The sequence below is a fragment of the Chenopodium album genome, chromosome 16, assembly GCF_948465745.1.
Source record: "Chenopodium album chromosome 16, dcCheAlbu1.1, whole genome shotgun sequence".
Lineage (NCBI taxonomy): Eukaryota > Viridiplantae > Streptophyta > Magnoliopsida > Caryophyllales > Amaranthaceae > Chenopodium > Chenopodium album.
This window is the reverse complement of record NC_137849.1, coordinates 29,715,318-29,737,735: the sequence shown is the minus strand read 5'-3', so window position 1 is coordinate 29,737,735 and position 22,418 is coordinate 29,715,318. Positions and strand designations below refer to the sequence as shown.

Below are 22,418 nucleotides of genomic sequence, written 5' to 3'. Positions count from 1 at the left end.
CTTGGGCGCCAAGGCTGCCCAGCTGGCTGCCTAGCCCTTTGGCTGGGCCTGCCAGCTGGTCGCATAGGCTAGCAGCCCACGCCAACAAGTCGCGCATTAATGCGGGCTGCTAGACGTTGCTGCTTGCTGCCATGCACACAAGTCTAGCAAGCCACACTTGCTTGTTGCGGGTTTCAGGCGCGGGGAGGTGCGTGTTGTGCTATGCTAGCAGCAGCTAGCAAGGCCCTAGCATGTTGCTGGCTTGCTACTGCTGCTAGCTTGCTAGCACGCTAGCATGCGCAATGCGTGCACATGGCTAGCATGGTTGCCCGCACCAGCCAGCGATGCTAGCATTGCTTGGCATGGTGTAGCTGCCATGCTCGGCTGCCATGCCCCTAGCACTCAGTTTGCTCGAGGCATTCCGATGCTAGGGGTATTTATGACTTGGTTATTGCTTGATTTCACCGTCGCGTCGTTTCATAAATCCGACTCAACTTGAGACGCTCAGTTTCGACACTCCTAGCTTGATATCCGACGTCTATGCTCATAATACTCTAGTGACTCATTAATTCCTTTCGAATTTATTCGTCGTCACAGATCGGTTTCTTGATTTGGGTGTGACCCGTAAGGTTCAGTCAAGATTAAGCTGTAATATTAATTATACATTAATATTACTGATCGGAAGCGGCCTCCAGCTAGGCATTCTAATCACTTGACCTCACTGGATAATTAGCTTTCTAATAATTCCGAACCCTTTATCGGAATTATACAATTGTTCTAAGGACACCATTCCTATCAATTCCAATAATAGGTGTACCCAAGGCAATTAAGGGAAACTTTGACATTCGAAATTGGGAATAATTTGTCAAAGTCATTTTAGGGTTACTTGCCGATGATGTACCCAAATATTTAGCAATTAAATCCATTTTTCTAGTGGATTATAAATCTGACATTGAAAATCTCTTGGCCAAGTATGAGAATTCCGAATCACTTCATATTATCATAATCTCCAAATTCTTCTCCGAAGACACTACTCTGGAAGATCTAATAAATCCTCCAAAAATAGTGATGGGTAGATCTTATAATGTTGATGGAATCATTCATCAATTCTCAATCTTCAGTGGAGATTAGGAAATTACTGTCAAATGCGTCAGTTATTGCATAATTGAGAATTGACAGTATTGGGTCGTCTATTTGTGATAAAGTTGGAGCAAATTTTAGTGATGTTAAAACACTATTGAACGCCATTCAAGAATGAATAATCCTTTTTTCATGACTTAAGGCCAAGTTATGGTGGATTAAGTTCAACATGTGGCATGTCTAGCATACTTATGTGATTGTGTTGGACTAGTTCATGATTTTTTTTTTTTTTTTTTTTTTTGTGTGTGTCATGATAAGTGAACTGAGAGCAGTAAAAATAGATGAGTTGGTGCCAAAATCTCACATCGCGTAGGGTTTGGAAAGACAAATGTTATATATGGATTTTTAAATAAAGTCAACACTGATAATATTCAAATTCAAAATGTTCTACTGGTAATTTATAATCCCGGTGTGCCCAAAGATAGAATATGGAGTATATATTTCCCGAGTTTTTAGAGACTCGTGTAGGATTAAAATTTTTTAATGCACAAGCATGATTATAAATTTTAGTTATAAACAATTAAATAAGATATTTGCATTTTCTTTTAGAATTAAATAATTCAAATTACACATAAGTAAAAATTGGCAAATGAGTTTTAAAGTTGATATTAATTAAATATAAAATATTATCTTTTGAGATTAGGAATATAATCTAAATATATAACGAATATTAAAAGAAAAACATGTGTAATATAATAAACGTACATAAACTCATGAAGTTTCATGTAATTTGTTATTTTTTCCCCTATATTTTTAACGTAATTTGTTCATGTAATTAGCTTAAATCTAATATGTCTTTGAATAGTTAACATGATACTAAATTTATTTACATTTAATTAAAAGTTAACTTTTTATTTGAATTTAATACTATATATTTCTAATTTTATCATTACAATTCAACAACTATCTTGTTTCTCATAGTTAACCTAAGGATGCTAGACAAGAAATAGTTTTATTATTCGAGAGCAACAAGCGTTAGATAGAGATATTTTTATTGACTCACATTTCATGATGTAAAATTTCTTAACTGTGTTAATGGTCAAATATCCAATTATAATGTTGATGGTGCATGATTAATCAAAATGACTAATATGAGATATTTGATCATAATGAATATTGTAATATTATTTGAATTAGGAGCAACATTGTTTAATCAAGGGAGAGACATTATTTGAATTGTCTAATCACTTGCTACATGTTTCATAAAAATATGCTTGAAAAATATTATGAAACTTAGAATAGGAAGTTAATATTTGAACATTATATTATTTTTTAAAAATTGATGAAGAATTGAGTATTCAACGTATTTATATACCTTCTATTTTATATAAATAGCAATCTAGATGAAGCATGCGCAATACACGGTTTGTTTTTTTTTAAAACGATTACTTTTTATATTTATGTGATAAAATTCATTATTTTCGTCGTGCATAATATATCATTTTATATTATTATTTTAAAATAAATTATGAATTTTCTCTAATTTGTTATATATTTAAATAAAATTCCTAATCTCAAAAGATAATAATCGTATGATATATTTAATTAATTACTAATTTTACTTATGTGACATTTAAATTATTTAATTCTAAAAGAATTTACAAATGTCTTATTTAATTAGCTATAACTAAAATTTATATTCCTACACGGCACACTAAAAAATACATATAGTTTGTATTTTGTAATTTGTATTTTCTAGAATTCCAATTAAAAAAAAAATCTAAACATAAACATTAACATTTTAATAAGAAAATATTGTATTTTGTAGAATGTTAAAAATATTATGTTTAATTGTTTTTGCGATGAATGACTTTATTTTTGTAATGATTATCATTATTATTATTATTATTATTTATCTCCTTCTCGTGTATTATATTATAATAATAATAATAATAATAATAATAATAATAATAATAAACGGATAAAGTCATAAACACGAAGACATTTATTATTATTATTATCATTGATAAATTATTGCAATTAATTAAAAACTTATATGATTTTATTAATAAGATATTAAAAAAAAAAATTGTCAGGTTCATATAGAATTATCTCATCTACACCTTTATGTAAAGCAGTCTATTCTTTTTCTATAACTCTTGTACATGTATTTTGGGTATCATGTGAATGACGTTGGCAAGATTACTCTATTCCCCTCTTCAACCCCAATTATGTAGTACGTAAAGTATATATCGTTTTTTGTGTTTTTTTTTTTTTTGGTAGTTTGGTACATGTATCTTGGGCCTCCGGTGAATGATGGTGACAAGATTATTATTTCCCGTCTCTAACCTTAATTGTATCTTTGTTTACCATTGCATCCCCGAGGGTTTTGTAAACTTCACTTCTAAGTTGTGGTTGGTGTTGTCGGATATCCTCACCATATGGGTAAAGCAAAGTGTATTGTAAAGCCATAAAGCTTGAGCCTCTGACTATGAAAGGAAATCAATTAATATTTTTTTTATGTAGGAAAAATTGTAAATAATAATCCCAACTTTATTGTATTTTCTTTTAATAATCCCAACTTTGGATTATTCTGAAATAATCCGAACTTTGGGGGTTGTTTACTTTCTTCAATCTCAAACCAGTCAACAAAAGCCAATGACCTATTATATCAGGTCACTTGATACGTGTCAAGTCCTAATTGGTCAAAATTTAAAAACAAAAACAAAAAAATAAAAATAAAAAACAAAAATTCAGAAAAACCAGTAAGCCTCCCTACCCCTATCGGCCCACCGTAACCTTAACCACCACTGCCCATTCCGCCGCCCCTCCCTCGCCGACCGCCGCCTCTGCCCTACCCCTAGAGTTGTCGGTTTCCCCCCTCCTCGAAACCCCTCCCATCCCCGACGAAACCACCAAGAAACGCCTGCCCCATTCCCCAAAACCCCAAACAGCCACCCTAGCCAACTCGCAACAACGACAACTCGCCACCGCCTAGCTAATTCGCAACAATAGATCGCCACACCTGCAGATTAAGAGGATTGGAAGGGGGTTGTGTTTTATCGACGGGTGGCAGAGAAGGGTAGCGGCGGCGGACGGCAGGTTGTTGGCGTCCGATGTCGGGTGGTCGACGTCGGGCTTCAGGGTGGTCGGATCTTTTGGAAGTGAGGTTTGGTTGGTGTGAAAACCGTGAATGGGTTTGTTTTAATTTTGTTTTTTTTTAATTTATTTTTTTAATTTTTTTAACCAATTAACTAGCGACATGTGTCATTTAAAAAAAAACAAAAAAATTAACCCATTCAACCGGTCACCGATAATTGGGATTGAAGAAAGTAAACAACCCCCAAAGTTCGGATTATTCTAGAATAATCCAAAGTTGGGATTATTTAAAGAAAATACACCAAAGTTGGGATTATTATTTACAATTTTTCCTTTTATGTATTGTAGGTGTGGTTAATTGGTATAACTCTAATTAAAATCTTTTTTTTTTTTTAAATTTTGAGGAAACTCTAATTAAAATCTAATTAAACCTAATCAACTAAAATAAAAATTAATTAGAAAATAAAAATTAAATATTGTTTATCCCAAGACCTAATATTAAATTAAATTGGCATCGGGGCAAGGTTTGTCAGTATCGGGATGCATGGGGTGGGGTGGGTCGCCGAATATTGAGTTTTTGCTCGGGTTTTTTTTTAAAAATAAATTAAATCGGCGACTGCTACGTCAATTTTCAAAACCTTATTAGTTTAAATAATCTTCTAATATTAAGTCATGACCGATATCTCAACTAATTTATTTTACTTTTGGATTAATTGAGAAAAAAGTTCAGATTTTTTTCCCTTTTAAGATGTAACGCGTTTTGTGTGTTGTTACTGGCTACACTATATGACCGCTTGTAGAGCTCCTATTATATACTCCAGGGAGTACCTTAAGGAAAGTGCACCCGGGAATATTTTCGTAATTTCTCGTCTTCCTCCTCCCCTCACCACTACCCTTTGACTTTGGCTCCACCTTCCTCCTCCCCTCACCACCCTTTATCCTTCAATTATTGAAATTCAAGCCCAAAATCAAATACTCTTACCTTCTCCTCATCTCCCTTGTCTACCTCGTAAAATTTGCATACAAACACACATAGTTTCACCTCTCAAAAACCTTCAATATTCACTTACATTCCAACTTTTCCTCCATTAAAACGCTAATTATGCAAACAATTCTTCAAATTTAACACCACCTTCAACCCAAATAAAAAAATTTCCAGATGAGTAGAACTTATTCAACTCACCCCTCAATGCAAGTGTTCTTAGCAACTTATACATTATTAATTTTTTTTTAGAAATTAAATCAGCCCAAGATCGTAAATTTTCATTTAAATTTCTTAAATCTTTATTTAATTGAATTTTAACAGATGGGATTGCAACAAATTTGATGATTATGATGTTGAATCAAATTACAAAGAAAAGGAAGACGATGATGGTTTCTTGAAGTTTCGTAGAGCTATTCGCAATGCCATTGATGACGACGACGACAATGATTCAATTAATGTTTTGTTCATTTAATCAACAAATAAAATGAGCAATAACTATTTGCTCATTCAATAAATGAGCAATTTTTTTTTCTTTTGCTTATTTGTTGATTGAACGGCTTAAAAATAGTTCTTTAACCCTTTGTTTGGATAGCAAAGAGCGAAGAAAAGGAAGGGGAGGGGAAAAGGAGAAAGAGAAGGGAAAAGAAAGGGAGGGGAAATGAGCTTCATTTTCCCTCCAAATCTCTCCAATTTTGGAGAGATTATGCTTATTAAAAAGAGAGGGAAAATGGATCCCTCCCTCTCCTTCCCCTTCCTTCCCTTAATCCTTCACCCATACAAGAGAATTTGTCCCCCTCCCTTTCTCTTCTCTTCTTTTCCTTCCATTTCTTTCTATCCAAATAAAGTTAAAGCAAATTTGCAATTCTAATTCAAATTTACTAATGAATATAAAACCATAAAAGAAAAAATCAAAGCCAAACTACCTAGATGATGCCTCCATTGTTATCACCTTCACAAAAGTTAGCTTTGTTTTGGATAAAAAAACTATAAAAATGAACTAATGATTGTCCTAACTCCTTAGCTATTTGGGCCATTATTTTTGATAAATATGCTACTACTGATTTTAACTACTCTGAATTTTACAGCTCCTCCTTTGAAAACTGGATTTCTTTCAACCTTTCGCTTGATAAATCTTGGAAAATTTCATTTTGCATTGCTCTTTGGCACCTCTGGTCAAAAAGAAATAAAATGCTTTTTGAACAAAAAATGAATTGCATTTAATAAGTTTCAGTCATATTGTGGTATCACCTTGTCCCTTTCTGAGGTTGTTAATGCTGCGTTTGCCTCTACCTCCAAGTGCTCTCCTAGAGTTTGGTCTCCCCCTCAAAGAGGTTACCATAAGCTAAACACATATGCTTCTTGGATAAGTTCAGGTGTGGCTAGTGTAGGTGCCCTCATTTGATGTGAAAATGGAAATGACAAATCGGTTTCTCTGTGAGGATAATCTCTTTGGGACCAGTTTCTGCTGAGGTATTTGCTATATATATCAAAGAAGGACTGATCACCTGCTGGGCAAGAGGAATCAGATTCCTTGAGCTCAAAACGGATGCACAAGCTCTAAAATACATGCTTGAGAATCCTCTATACTATATTGATCATGAGTTGTCCAACCTTAATGACATTGTTAAACTTCTTCAAAAGGAGTGGAGCGTTACTATCCTTCATGTCAAATGTCAGGCCAATCTAATCGCCTTGCTCACGGGCTCGTTGAAATCAGTAGATTACAACCTGATGATGATGTTGCCAATCACTTCTTCTTTCCTACTGCACTCACCAAAATTTACATGGAAGAATTGGACTACACCTTAGGCCTCACTAATGCTCCTTGATATGTCTATAGCAATTGCTGCTCATGGGCTTCTTCTTTGCCCCACTCTGTTGATTTATGTTAACTTTGCTACTTCTTATCTAGGCTTTTTCTTTCAATTTGTTTTTAAGCTTTTATTTCAGTTGCTTTCTCATACTTTCTTTCTATTCTCGGTTTTGTTTGGTGCACATTGGATGTCATGTTTGCTAATTTTCCATCATAGCTTCATGGCTTCCCTTTTTGGTACTAGACTTGGGTTTTCAGAAATGCTACTTTAATCATCCTTATGTAATATAAGCTTCGTCGTTTATTTGGAAAAAAAAGAAGAAAGAAAGAGGCAGGAGGAAGGAAAGAGAGGGGTTGATACTTGAGAAAGAAAAAGTGCAAAAAAAGGTGGAGAGAGAAAAAGTACAGAAAGAGAGAGAAAGGTAGTACATAGTAGAAATCAAATAGTATAATTCTTCAAGAAGCTTATAGAGAAGCGTGTTTAATCAAAATTGCTAACTTAAAATTGTAGAAGAACAATAGTGTGTGATGTTGGCTAATTAAAAAGACGCAAATGACCTGGGTGTACGGTACACCCACGTACATTACACAATTTCTACCATTTGTAAAAGAACAAAATATCCCCTATAACACTGACCAAATAACTCCTATATTGCCGACTGAATAACCCCAATAACATTAGTCGAGTAACTCTTTTAGCAATGACCACATAATTCATATAACATTGATCGAATAATCCCAATAATTATAACATGACTAGCCAATTCATATAAGAATTTGTGAATTAATATTATTATTAAAATTAAAACAATTTAAAATGTTTTTTTTTTTTTTTTTTTTTTTTTTTTTTTTTTTTTTTTTGAAAATTATTCAAAACGATTAAAAATCAATCAATTGGATTTTTTAAAATGGCGTGTCATTCTTCTTTCGGTTTTTGCATTATTATTTGTTCCCCTTTGGAGCATCCATTACTTTTACGCTGCACCACTCTCGCTCTCCTCCATTGAACCGTACTCTGATTTCTCCATTGAAGCGCCTTCTGAGCTTTCTCTCCTCCATTAAAGCAGCTTCTCAGGTCAGAAATTTCTTATTTTCTTATAACATTATCGGACATCGATTTCATAATCTAGGGTTTAATTTCACTCTGTTGTTGATTTAATTTTCAGTATAATTACTTTAGGGTTCTTCTATGGTGATTTATCGAACTATAGAATATAATTACTCAAGTTATGAAATATTGTAACGAGCGATTTTGTTGCTTGAATTTTTCTATGTGCAATTTATGTTGGTATTCTTAAGCAAGAAGAATTTATGTGATGTTCCAAGCATACGTTGATGATTGAAATAAGATTGGTTGCAAATGTGTTGCAGGGTTTTGTTTATTACCTTTAAATGTTAGGACAAAGCTATAAAAATGGATGTTTTGTCATCAGGGCGGCGGCTGTGCGGCTGCCCCTCTTGCCCAGGCTTAGGATGTGCCTTATATTGAGTATTTTTAGTTAAGGTTTCAAATATTAATTTGATGTTTCGTCTTTTGTCTCGATACAAATGTGACATGTCATATTTGGTTGATTGTAGCCTTTGGTTTAAAGCATTATATGTGAAAATTTCGATATCATATTTTAATTGCTAAATTAATGATAATGTCTGAGCCGGGTTCGATCAACTTGGTTACACTTACACCCTTAATCCTAGTGAGAATGCATGGTTAGACTTACACCCTTAATCCCAGTGAGAATACTGGTTTAACTTACACTCCTAATCCAAAATGATTTCCATTTTTTTTGATTTTGTCATGGTTATGTTCAATTGTTTATTACAATTAGGTCTGATTTGTGTTATTTCCGTTGCTAATACAACACCCCAATGTTTGTGTGGATGCAGGAAATATATGGGAACTGCTGTTGACCCTCAGAACATGGTAAATACCTAACCTTACTTTTTATTAATGTGATGCTGCTGCTTGATTTTAATAACTGTAAAATGCTAGTTTGTTTGTGTGTATTTTTTGTGTTAATTGGTTTGGTTTGTTTTATTTATTGGTGTTTCTAACTGCAGGAAAATGGCAGGAAGGTGACTGTTATCTTTGTTTTAGGTGAACTTGCTGATTCCTAGTATGATTATTTTTTCCTTTGATTCTTAATGGGTCAATTACATTGTTCTTTGCCAGCAATGAGCATATTTGGTTCTTTTATGCTTCTTGAATAACTTGCTGTCAGCTTTTCTCTCAAGTTTATTTTCTTGTTTGTGTATCAGGCTGAAGATATACATTAATACTAAATAAATTTCTCATATGATAGACCGATTTAGACTTTATTAGGTTTGATGATTTTAAATTTGTATATTGTCAATTTGTCACTAATAAGATGGTGGATTTGAAACGTGAAATTTAAATATTAGATGTGGAATGGAGCTCTTTGTCTCTATTTGATCTCTTAGTGCTTGTTTGGTTGGAAGGTATTTCCCTTGGAAATGAAAATTCCTTGGCAATAGCTAAAATATGTTGTGTTTGGTTAAAAATTTCCTAGGAAATGAAATTTCCAGGGGAAATGTAAATTCCCACATAGCATGGGAAATAACTCACCAAGGCCTCCCTAGGTGAGTGAATTCCTACAATACATAGGAAGTTATTTCCTAGGAAATAAAACTTCCCATGATGTCAACCAAACACTTTTCCTCAATTTTTATGCAATTAGCAAGGGAAAAAACTTCCCATGGTACATGATTTCATGTGGGAAATAATATCCTATGTTTAACCAAACAAGCACTTAGATTTTCAATAATAATGATCATGACTAATGTAAGTACTACCTCTAGGGACTTTTTGACCTTATTACTTTGGGTTTATTTAGTCCTAGGAATTTAAAGCTTTATGAAAGTGGAAGTAAGATTCTAAGATTGACCAACATCCATGGAATTTGAGCTTTGTGTCAACTCCCTATCAAACTTTGGAAGTTGTTTACTTTCTTTGTTCTTTATTTGATCTTCTACCATAATATGTAGGAAATATGTATTCAAATAAAGAGCAAGGAGAATAGAGGAAAGCACCCATGTGTTGTACTTTGATTAATAGGCCATATTTTCATTTGGTTACTAAATAATTATGCAAGAGCTAGGGGTCATGAAAAGTAGTTTTATAATACAAGTATAAAAGTGGGGCAAGTGGATCAATTTCACATTAAAAAAAACTATTGACCATGTGTGTTACACAAACTTTCCACAATTAGTAGGGCCATATACTCTTTTTATTTCATAGTACTTGACATTTACACTATTTATATATATTCTACTATGAATATATATGATGATTTATACGTGAGGAAAATCATTTTCAACTTTTGATAGTCTATACTAATGGAGAATTATGCATGATCAAAATCATGCATCAGCTAGCGCGAAATTATAAGTGTTACAAGCATTTAGAACTAGAGGAAGTATATATATTAATAAAAGTTAAAAACATTTTATTATAAACGTACATATTATTCATATATCTCATATTATGAACCATTGTGAATTGTACATTTTTTTTTTATAAAATAGTGGTGAAACTTGAAATAGATTATGAAGGGGGCTATTATGAAGTAGCACAATGGGGAATAAACATGGCTAAATTTAGAAAAAGATGCTAATTATGACTAGTCATTTGAACTAGACTGATAAATACAAGCTTTCGAGTGGCTTATTTCACTCCCAAAGGCTAAACAAATCTAAGAGAACAACTCAATATTTAGGGTTCTTATCTCTTCCCTATGTTCCCTTATTTATAGCACTTATGATGTATGTTACTTGGACTCTGGTACTCATGTCTGGTATGTGTTCAACGTTCGACTTAGATATTTGTGAAAAGATTCCATATTTTTGAGCTAAAAGTAAAGTGTCCAAGTGTTACACCCATGTCAAAGTCAAGAGTCCGACACGAGTACTTAATGTGAAATGAAGAGCCGGTAACATAGCTTGTGATCTCATTTCCTTTAAACGAACCAATTATTTGTCTGTGGTTTGATGATTAATATCAGAAAAAATTCCTTTAGGGATGAATAGGTTAATGATTTATTCATATTATTATTTGATAAATGATTTTTCAAATTAGCTGGCTTCAATTTTTGAAATCAAATGTGCCCTTTTCAATTGAAATTAAATTTTAGGTGGCTTTGTGTTTGTCTTATTGTTATTGTTGTTGGAGGTGGTAGTGCTGCCTTTATATATACAAGTATATAAAGTTAAGACTAAATCAATTACTTGATATTTTGTTATTGTTATTGTGACCTGAGTTTGACCCAATAACCTACCCGCTTAAGACTAAACCAATTACCATGTAAACTTATTTTCTAATTGTTATTTAAACTCATATCTTAGGTTGATTGAATTTATTGCTAAAAGTAGCCTCAAAATAGTTACTCTCCATATTACAAACGATTACAAATTTACTTCCGACACAAAAATTTTGCAAGAAAAGAGGAAATCTGAGAATGTTGAAAACTAGGGTATGAATTTAGTCATTTACTATATTTGATGGTAAAGAGAGTATTGGAAAGAGAAAAGTGGGCCTAACATGAGTAAAAGGAAATTTTTTATCTATTATTTGCCATGATGAGAATAAAGTTAAGGGAGTAGTTTTTGGTTGAACAGATAAACTTTAAGCAGATACTCAACCCTAATAGAAAAAACCTGCAAAAGTTTAGTCAAGAACTTGGAAAATAAGTTAAAGGCAATTCTAATAAGCAATATAAAGTTTTGAACCATAAAATCAGATTGACCCTGATCCGATTGACATGTCTACCCATGGCCCATGACCTTGGACCCAAAGAGATAACAAATACACCACTCTCTTTCATTGAAGTAACCAATGAACATTTCGGTGACAAAACTTTATCATTCTTGTCCAACCAAAGCACAACTATTGGCAAAATTAAGTTCTGCCTCATAAATACATTATTGTATGCTCGAACTTTTTAACATGTGTATCTAACTTACCCAATCATGGAGGTCTTTCGGCTCACATTTCCATAGTTGTTCTCTTGATGAAACAAAGATGGTAATTGTTTCCATAGAATTTATTATCCAACGGAAAATTTGTGTTAATGAAACCGCTATTTGTTGGAATAAACAGTTAATTGGATAAATTAACAATTTAAAGCATCTTACCTATGATAAAATCAAGAGACAGTGAGGTTGGGAAAATTGATCGAAGATATGGGCATGGACAGAAACTCAGAAAGTCCTAATAGACTAATTTTGCCAAGCCTCTAGGGTAGCCCCTCTATATCGTCCTCCAAAATCAATATTTTTTTTTTGGTTAAATCCAAAATCAATATTATTTTAATATATATACGGGAAAATAAGATAGAGTGACCAATTTCTTTGACCAAATGAAAACAGTAAGAAAGTATAGTAAAAGCAGAGAGGTCAACCTAGAGCCCTTCTTTATCTGTGTTTGTGGTCTATCTTTTTACTGCAGATTTTATATAGATGAAGGCAGCTATAAAAGTTGGAAATAAACTTTTTGGCCTTTGTGTTTGTAAATTAGGTCAGTTTTGGGAGAGCATTTAAACACCTAGCTTGGTAATAGCATGCTTTTAGGGGGGTGTTTGGTTCATTAAATAGGAATAGGTTGGTCTAGAATCTCATACTAGGGAGGTATGAATTTAAAATTCCATACTAGCTGAAAGTTTTTTGGTTTTATTGTTGGAATGATTTTCGAAACTTCATTAATGGAATGAATTGTGATTCTTAGGGAGTGGGTGGGTATGAGATTCTAGGTGGATGGGGTAGAATTAGAGAATCCCTTTGGTATAAGGTTCCATAGTTAAAAAGCTTAACTAAACAATATCATAGATGGAAGGATTCTAATCCCAATTAACCCATTCCAAAAGATCCACTCAAACGATCCCCTAAATGCTAAGATTTTAAATACAAAGTAGAAGGCCTAGGAGGTAATCATCTGCAGTCTTGCCTTAGCCTAGCCTAATCCAAATGGACATTGATTGCAATTTGCTTGGACATGCGTGGTAATCATTTCCACCTGTTGCAATATTATATAAATGCCTCTATGATGAACCTACATGTAGTTTGTGCTGGTGTATTATCTATCCATGTAGGTCACAACCTTTTCTAGCCTTAGCATCTTTGAATCATTGTTAATGCTACTTATAACCATACAAGGTCTAAATCTTTGGTGCTACTGCTTTTCGTGTATCAGGTGGTCCTGGCAGTGGGAAGGGTACACAGTGCACCAATATTGTTCAGAACTTTGGATTCGCTCACCTAAGTGCTGGTGATCTTCTGCGAGCAGAAATTAAATCTGGTTCTGAGAATGGGTATTGTCTATTTTCTTACAAATTACTGTATAATTGCTTGTGGCAGGCCTGTATAATTTAAGGTTGCTTTTATCATCACTCCTGGCTTATATTTGACATCTTGTTCTTAATAGCGCTGTCCTGTTTATATTTTGTATCTGTTGGCTGTAGGGTGATCAATCCGTAATTAGAGTAATGAATTTAGTGTTAAATTTTTGTTATACTGCTTCTTTTGGTTCCATGAAATGCATAATAAAAGCTGGCCCCAAAGTTTCTGATATCCTGACAATCTTTCTTAATGGTTCTCTTGTGCAATTATTGTATCCGTTGATAAGCTGATATTGCATTCTCGGTGGTAAGATTATTGAATTGCAGTCGAGAGGTCTAAAACCACTAATTTAATGAAGAATATGACAGGAGACCATCAAGTAAATGTCACTTGGTGCCACATTCTAAATTCTTAGCTATACTTGATCTTGTGTCCACTGCATCCTTCTATTGTGCGTGTGGATAGGTCACCATGGCGGAAAGTTTTTTGTTTGCTCTCTCTCTCGCTTAAGGTTTTTTTTTTTTCTTAATTGTAATTCTGCTGCTGGAATCTCATCTATTGACACTCTTATGGGTTGGAACCATTTTGATGATTGTTGTCTTGTGGTTTGCTGCATTTGGAAAGAATTAATATAGTTTGGTATTGATTAGTGTATTGGTGGGGCTCAGGCAAGAGTTGCTTGATGGCTGGTTGCTTATGTTGGATATTGAACTCCATAAATGATGAGTATAAGTCTGCCTGTCTTGCTATACTAGATATATTATTAGTAGGATTTATCGGTAGTTATCTTTGAAGTAATCTTCTGATAATAACATTGGCTTTTTGGCTGTGGTTAAATATAGAACCATGATCCAGAGCATGATCAAAGAAGGAAAGATTGTGCCTTCAGAGGTTACAGTTAAGCTTCTCCAGCAAGCTATGCAGGAAAGTGGAAATGACAAATTTCTTATTGATGGTTTCCCTCGCAATGAAGAGAACCGTGAAACTTTTGAATCTGTTGTGAGTCTTAAATTTCCATGTGTTTCATACGTAGATCATCAAAATTCGGTTCAAAACTGTGCATTTTGTTTTATCAAATTTCTTATGTGGTGCAGACTGGTATAGAACCAGAGTTTGTTCTTTTCTTTGATTGTCCAGAAGAGGAGATGGAGAAGCGTCTTTTGAGTAGAAATCAGGTTCAAATTCTTTACTTGTCTATCTCCATTTTCTTCTGGCCTATTTGGTTTTCACTACACCAACCTTTTACATTTATGAAGGGTAGGGAAGATGATAACCTAGAGACTATCAAGAAGCGTTTCAAGGTTTATATGGAGTCTAGTCTTCCAGTTGTTGCGTACTACAGTTTGAAGGACAAAGTTAGAAAGGTCAGACACTGTTCATGCTTTTCTAACCCAGAGAGTTTTGGTCAGATCCTTTTGTATGTCTATTGTTTCAAACTGACTGGGAAGCTTTTCTACATGTGTATTAAGATTGATGCTGCTAAACAAGCTGAGGCTGTATTTGAGGATGTCAAAGCTATATTTAATTCAAAGACAGAGAAGGTAGTTTTTCTTTTGGCGAAGAGATTTCTATCTTCCTTAATGTTCTTTGTATCCCTAATCTTTGCCAATTCAGCGCCTCTAATTTTGTTATATGTTTTGCAGCAGGTTGCTTCTGAGGATTGCCTAACATTATCAAATACGAAGATGCCATAACTAGAGTACTGAGGTGATTTGTTTTCAAATTTCGCGAATCTTCTCTATTGATTTTAACATGTTTGTGTTGTTCTTCAGAATTGAAGTGCTCATAATTCTTGTTGATGCATCTTTGAAATGATTCTTTTCCAATTAAAAATTTATCCGGGCTTGGACTAATGTCAGCTGGAAATGATTGCTATAAGATGACTGCACACCTGCCCATCACAATTGCTTGGGGTGCTGTTTTATAGGCCTTTGGTATAACAGTAATACAAACTACAGTTTATTTATTTTTTTTTTTTTTTATGGTTTGAAATTTTTTTTCCCCGGTACTTTTTTTCTATTCTTTGAAGGATGTGATCAATTTTGTTGCAAATACTCTACTTCATGTATTCACTCTTTTTCCTTTAGTTGACTTGTGGAAATTTGGCAATGTAATACAAGCCTTTGCTCATAGAATGAACTGCTTTGCATGTTGGTCCTGTGCAGCTTTCTAATATATGATGATTCTTTTGATGAGCTTAATGCCTCAAGTTTTATAAGCATTGGCAAATGTATATGAACTAAGCTGCCGAGTCTATCTAGGACAAGCTTAGAGGTGATTGTTTGCGGGCTTGAACATGAAGCGGGTTGAGCCTATACTTTTTTTTGTCCAGCGGGCTAAATGTACCAAATCCAAGCTCTTTTATACGGGCTTGGCAATTTATACATACCCACCCTTTAAACGTGTCGAGCTTGCCTGTGGGGCTAATGGGTCTAAAATCTTTGTTTTATTTTCACCAACACTAATTAATCTTTTAACTAGTGTTTAACCCAGGTGATGTCCCAAATCGATACTTTAAATATTATTGTATTATAATTTTCATGTGTTATATTTTATGTAAATGAATTTGACTTAAAATTTTATTTATTGGTATACATAATAATCTTAAGTGTGGCTTTTTTTTTAAATAGACTCTCATGGTCTACATTAACTATATTTAAGATTATTAAATAAACAAAATTATTAGATAGCAAAGATGACTTATTCATTTTCCAATGGACCCAAGTTTTATTTGTTTATTTATTTTTTTTTTGAAGAAAAGCCCCAAAGGCTATTAATTTTCATTCATAGGGGAATCAGAAACGATAAGCGAACTAATACAATCAGGAAAGTCTGAAATCCAAACTTTACCCCCCGGATCCCAAGGAAAGACATGAGCTAACTTGTGAGCTACCTTATTACCCTCCTTATGAACAAAAATCAAAGAAATACTAACAAAGTTGCTACAAACACGATAGATATCATCAAGTATTAAGTGCAAGCTGCTTCTTCCCCTCTCCTGCTCCCGAATTGGGTTAATGAGACCCAAACAATCACTCTCCACGATCAGCTTCCTGTAGCCAAGTTCAGCAGCAGTACAGACGCCCAGCAAGACAACCTTAGCTTCCACAATTTGAGGATCCTACCTATCTTCCATCATCTAAGCCCCAGCCATTCTCACAACCCCATTAGACCCCCTCAGAACTGCCCTAATGCTCGAGCCCAAACCCTCCCATACTCCACCATCCACATTCAATTTAAACATACCTCCTCTTGGTGCTTGCCACTTCTGACGCGAATTACAGCCCCCACCTGTCACTCCCACCTCATCCTTCTTTATCTCTAGTAAGAGTTTATTCACATATTCCAGTGAACTCGAAGGATTACACACCTCCCCTTCAAATAACCATCGGTTTCTGGCAGTCCAAATTGACCAACATAGAGTCATAAAGAGGCTATGCTCACTGCGAGGTAGCTGCTCAAACATACTCCACGCCCAATCTCCAAATTCGCTGAACTCGCCACCAAGTCGATCCCTTAATTCACTAGCATGCCAGATAAGCCTTGCAATCACACAATGTCGTAAGCAATGTAACTCCGTTTCTTCCTCCACATTGCAGATTGTGCACACACCATCCCACGTCTCTAGACGTTTACTCAACCCTTTTGCAATGGGTAGCGCACCACGACACGCTCTCCAAAAAAATAATTTAATTTTAGGGAGAGTGTTAGCCTGCCAAATCTTGCCCTAGAAATTCGTCTGGTTAGATGCCGAGCCTTCAGACACCAAATCACTCTCACCAAATATGGCTCTATAAGCCGATCGAACAGAGTACTCACCATTCTTTTCAAGTTCCCAACATAGAGTATTATTTGGCAATCGAGGACTAAGGGGAATTTTCAGAATTATCTCCCTCTCAAAAGGAAAAAAAGGTATTATTTAGCATAGACACATCCCAAGTAGTAATGGGCAGGTGTATCAAATCATATACCTTCAAATCTGAGCTTAACTCACCCTTTGGAGTCTGTGAGCCTGGAATCCAGGGAGTATCCCAAACAGGAATACGCATCCCATCACCCACTCTCCACCTTACACCACGCATCACCACCCACTTCACACCCCAAATTCCCCTCCACGTATAGCTCGGGTTTGCACCTAACTCTATACTTAGATACTCTCCCCCCCCTCAAAATACCGCGCCCTTAAGACACGGGCCACCAAACTCTTCGGGAACTGTATAAGCCACCACGCTTGCTTCCCAAGTAAAGCAGCATTAAAGAGTTTAAAATCACAAAACCCTAAACCCTAGCTGTTTTTGGCGCACAAAGCTTTTCCAAGACATCCAGTGAATTTTCCTCTCACCCATCTTTTGACCCCACCAAAAGTTTGCCACCAAAGATTGCAATTCGTCGTAAAAAAAAGAAGGGAATTTGAACACACTCATCGCGTAGGTTGGGATAGATTGGGCGACCGCCTTAATCAAGACCTCCCGACCCGCCTTAGATAACATTCCCCCCTTCCACCCTTGAAGCCGCTTCCATAAGTTCTCCCTCACACTCTTTGTGATAACCCTCTTAGACCGACCCAAAACAGTCGGAAGACCGAGGTATTTATCATGAATATCCACCATAACCACCCCAAGGTCCTTCGTTAGCTCCTTTCTCCTTGACTCCGGTACCCCCTTTCTAAAAGACACCGTAGTTTTCTCAAAATTTACTAGCTGCCCTGAAGCCTTCTCATAAATACGCAAAGTATCTCGAATAGTTGCCACCTCCTCTATACTAGCATGAGAAAAAATAATGCTATCATCTGCAAACAGTAAGTGCGATATAGAGGGGGCATTGGTCGCCACCCGAATACCATGCAACGCCCCACGCTCCACCGCTCTATTCAACAAGCTTGACAAAGCCTCAGCACAAAGAATAAACAAATAGGGGGATAAATGATCACCTTGCCACAAACCCCTAGTCGGAGTAAACTCCCCCGATGGTGCCCCATTTATAAGAACTGAGAATGAAGCAGATGAAATGCACCGCATCACACAGTCCACCCATGCCCCTGCAAACCCCAGCTTGATCATTACAGCCCTTAAAAATTCCCACTCCACTCTATCATAAGCCTTTGCCATATTAAGTTTCAGAGCTAAAGAGCCTCTCTCACTACAAGAATTTTTCACGTGGTGAAAAACTTCGAAGGCTACAAGAATATTGTCTGTAATCAATCTACCAGGAGTGAATGCACTCTGATTTATAGAGGTGATGTCCGACAAACAACACTTTAGACGGTTAGCAAGGACCTTCGTAACAAGCTTATACACCACATTACACAAACTAATTGGTCTGAACTCAGTCATTTTATCCGGGGCCTTTTTCTTCGAAATTAACACTATAAAAGTCTTATTAATATCTCCAGGGATAACAGCACCATGCAAAACATCAAGCACTAGAGAAGTGACAAAAGGACCCACAATATGCCAATAAGTCTGAAAAAAATAAAGGACACATACCATCCGGCCCCGCAGCTTTCAAGGGATGCATTTGTTTAAGAGCCGTGAACACCTCATCCTTCGAAAAATTTGCGCAAAGATTAGCATTCATACGATCTGTCACTCGCCTCTCAAGTCCTGATAAAGCCGCATCAAAGCTCGACGGGGAAGAGGAAGTAAACAAAGTTTTAAAATAGTTCACTGCCACTGTTAACACTGCTTCTTGATCGTCATGTGTAACCCCGTCCTCGATCACAAGGGAGGAAATAGTATTATTTGCTCTGCGTTGAGATGCTTTGTGGTGGAAAAAGCTCGAATTTCGATCACTAGATTGAAGCCACAAAGCCCGGGATCGCTGCCTCCAATAAATTTCTTCATGATGAAGAAGGTCTGCAATTTCTCGCACCACTTTCTTCCTCTCATGAACCCGCTGCACTGAGTGACCCCCTCTATTAAGTACACTGAGCCTTTTTCTTTTCTTGCGAATCTCTCTAAAAATCTTCCCGAACTCTTTATCACTCCATACATGTAAGTCAGTAGCACACTGAGCAAGTCTGCCCTCCACCGAGAAACCCCTAACCAGCCACGCATTCTCAACAATACCCGCACACCCGTCATACTCCACCCATAATTTCTAGAACCTAAATATTTTTTCCTTCTTTTTCTTCGAGCTTCCCTCCTTTTCAAGAATAAGCTTTATCGGAGCATGGTCAGACCACTCCCGCTTTAAGTGCTCCAGCTTTACGTTTGGGAATCTATTCTGCCAATCAAGCGTCATAAGGGCCCTATCCAGCCTACATTGTACATTATCCTCACCAATCTGACCGTTATCAAACGTAAATTCATATCCAGTAAACGACACATCAATTAACCCCCACGCGTTGACCACCTCACGGAAGTTATCCATTTTCCAAAGAGCTCTATCTCGACCACCTTTCTTCTTCGAATCGGAAAGAATCTCATTAAAATCCCCAATGCACACCCGAGCAACATCACCATCGCCCGCCAACTCCGAGAGAAGTTTCCAAGAAAGGTGTCTATTATGCACCTCAGGCCACCCATAGAAACCCGTTAACCTCCAAAAAAACTCACCCCCCTCTATCGAAACTCGAACATCCACATGATGCACAGACATAGATCTAAGCTCAACATTAATATTCTTCAACCAAAACAAAGCTACACCCCCTAACCTCCCACAACTGTCCACTGCAATCTCCTCATAACCTGAAAGCTTAGCTCTAATCTTCATCATCTCCCACTACTCAATTTCATCTCTGCCAGAAAGATAAGAGACGGGGCCTCCCTCCTCACTATGTTTCGGAGGTTATTAACTGTAGAGGTGTTGCCCAGCCCTCTGCAGTTTAAGCTTAATATACTCATTGAGCTCGGCAGGGCTGTTCAACAATAGCCGCCGCCACCCGCAATCCAAAAACATCATCAATCACCATTATCTTCTTCTTGTCATTTTCACTCCTCCTTTCTCCACAACGTTCTCTAGCCCTCTCTTACCCAATGTCATTACATCCTCCCCCCATAACAGTGTCAAAGTTGTCTATCTTTCTCACAAATTTTCTTTGTCCCTTACTCCCTCCTCCTTCTCGTCCCCCCTTCAGTGAATTAAAAATGAACATATTATTTCCTTGATCAACTCCTCTCTCATTTTTTCCACTCCCTGAGTCTGTACTCCCCACCTCACTTCCCATCTCTGAATTACATTATATGAATTTTCCTCCTTTCCTATACCTTCTCTATTACCCTCCCCTTCAACATCTGCCACCAACACATTCTCCCCCCTCCCCTGCTCCTCTCTATTCCCCTTTCCTACCCCTGCCATCATAACACTCTCAGTAATACTTCCCTCAATCCCCTTCTACACTCCCCCTACAAGTAATGACAAGTTAATAGTAGGTTCTTCAATTACATCCTTCACATTATGACAAGCAGCAGACTTCAACCTCACCTCTCCCTTCTCCTCAAGTTGATGGGTAAACTTCAGAGCTCGCGACTTCGACTTTAACCGCACCATCTCCTCCAGAATCTTCCCCCTCCCCTTCCTAGGAGAAGCTCTTAGGCCCCAAGGTTTCTCTTCAATCTCCTCATCACCATCAACATTTGTACAATCTTTCTCAGTATGGCCAAGAATTCCACATATAAAACAGAATGTGGAAAGTCGTTCGTATTTGAACTGGATTGTGGTTAATACTCCTTTCTTGTTTCTAATCTTCTGGATTCGCCGCAAAGGTTTCGTGACATCAAGAACCACACGAACCCTTCGAGATTTATCCCACCCAATCTCATCATGTTCAACATCCAAGACATACCCTATTTTAATTTCCCCGTTATAGTGCGCACATCCTCATCAGACCTGCTATCTAAGGGTAAATTATAGATTCTAATCCAGAATGTGCAATGTTTAATTTCGATTGATTCCGGTTGCTCATTGCCATTGATCTCCTTTAGCAGAAGAAATTGATTGTCAAAGTTCCAAGGTGACCCATCAAGAACCTTCTCCATGTCACGCCAATGAAAGAATTGGATCATAAATAAATTGTTCTCAATTTTTCGAAACACCACCCCTTGACTCAGACTCCAAATTTGTTTCATGGTTTTTTTGGAAAGCTTCAAAATTAAAAGACCTAATTGTCACTAATTTACCTACCAGAGAAAGTGCTAATTTGGATTCTTGAGGTTAGACAGACGACCCCCCTAAATCCGCAGCATCGTCTTCCTCCGCAGTTATTTTTAATTTAGACCATTCGTCTTCCATATCTGCTACACGAACGCCAATACACCCAAGTTTAATTCTTGACATAAACATTTCTTTAATTGACATGTACCGTTTATATTTCTAATTGGGTGATGTGGCATCTTGTTGGTTTCTAATTGGATGACGTGGCATCCTGTTAGTGGAATGGAGGGTGACACGTGGCGTGTATACTTGATTAGAAATGTTTTTTAATATATAGTATTTTTACAAATAATAATGTATGCCCATTATAGCTTGTAACTCTCTCTTTAATATGACTATCTTAAGTGTCTTTGTAACTTCCTTTGTAACCTCCATATGCCATTAGTTCACATGTAACTCTTTATGAATGGATTTTTCGTTGTCCATATAGGTTACATTGTTCACATCATGTATATATATAGATGGCCCATGAAATGGATGAATAGAGACAAAACAATTACCTATCTACATCTCTGTCTAATATTCTCTCTTTTCCCTTATTTTATAACACTGTATCAGCACCATTACTTTACCTATCAAAAGTCAGAGGAAACCATAGTCAAATAATATAACAAAGGATCATAATCATCTATAAGTTTTTTTATAGACAATTTTACATAGATTCTTACAAATCTTGATGAATCATACTGCATATGCCACATAAGGGGGTCGGGTCTTGTTATGGACAATCACGTACACACACTGATTCATAATTACATATTTATATTTTTAGATTTTTGTAATATAAGATCATGCATATGTTGGTACGTCCCTAATTTTGATATCATATGATATAATGTTAATCAATAAGTATTATAAGTCTTTTTGGATGATTATTAAACACTTACATATTGTTATGTCAGACTTTTATTTGAGTTTCCCCAACTTAGTTTTATGTCACTTTTCCCGAGAGTAATAGCA

The 22,418-nt window shown here is 36.0% G+C and overlaps 1 protein-coding gene across 4 annotated transcripts; it reads left to right on the top strand.

Annotated features, from left to right (window-relative positions):
* The first annotated feature begins 7,899 nt into the window (after positions 1-7,899).
* Positions 7,900-15,463, top strand: LOC145585089 (UMP-CMP kinase 3-like). Of its 4 annotated transcripts, none has more exons than XM_081641832.1 (10): positions 7,900-8,031; positions 8,841-8,877; positions 9,015-9,051; positions 13,159-13,276; positions 14,147-14,303; positions 14,399-14,479; positions 14,561-14,668; positions 14,774-14,845; positions 14,951-15,011; positions 15,164-15,463. In XM_081641832.1, exons 2-9 carry the CDS (start codon positions 8,848-8,850, stop codon positions 14,996-14,998), a joined length of 651 nt encoding a protein of 216 aa, XP_081497958.1. In that variant the 5' UTR covers positions 7,900-8,031; positions 8,841-8,847; the 3' UTR covers positions 14,999-15,011; positions 15,164-15,463. The 4 variants fall into 4 exon arrangements, with proteins under 4 accessions (XP_081497958.1, XP_081497957.1, XP_081497956.1 ...); XM_081641830.1 differs by having other exon boundaries at positions 7,902-8,031; positions 14,948-15,011; XM_081641831.1 differs by lacking the exon at positions 15,164-15,463 and having other exon boundaries at positions 14,951-15,141.
* Positions 15,464-22,418: the final 6,955 nt, after the last annotated feature.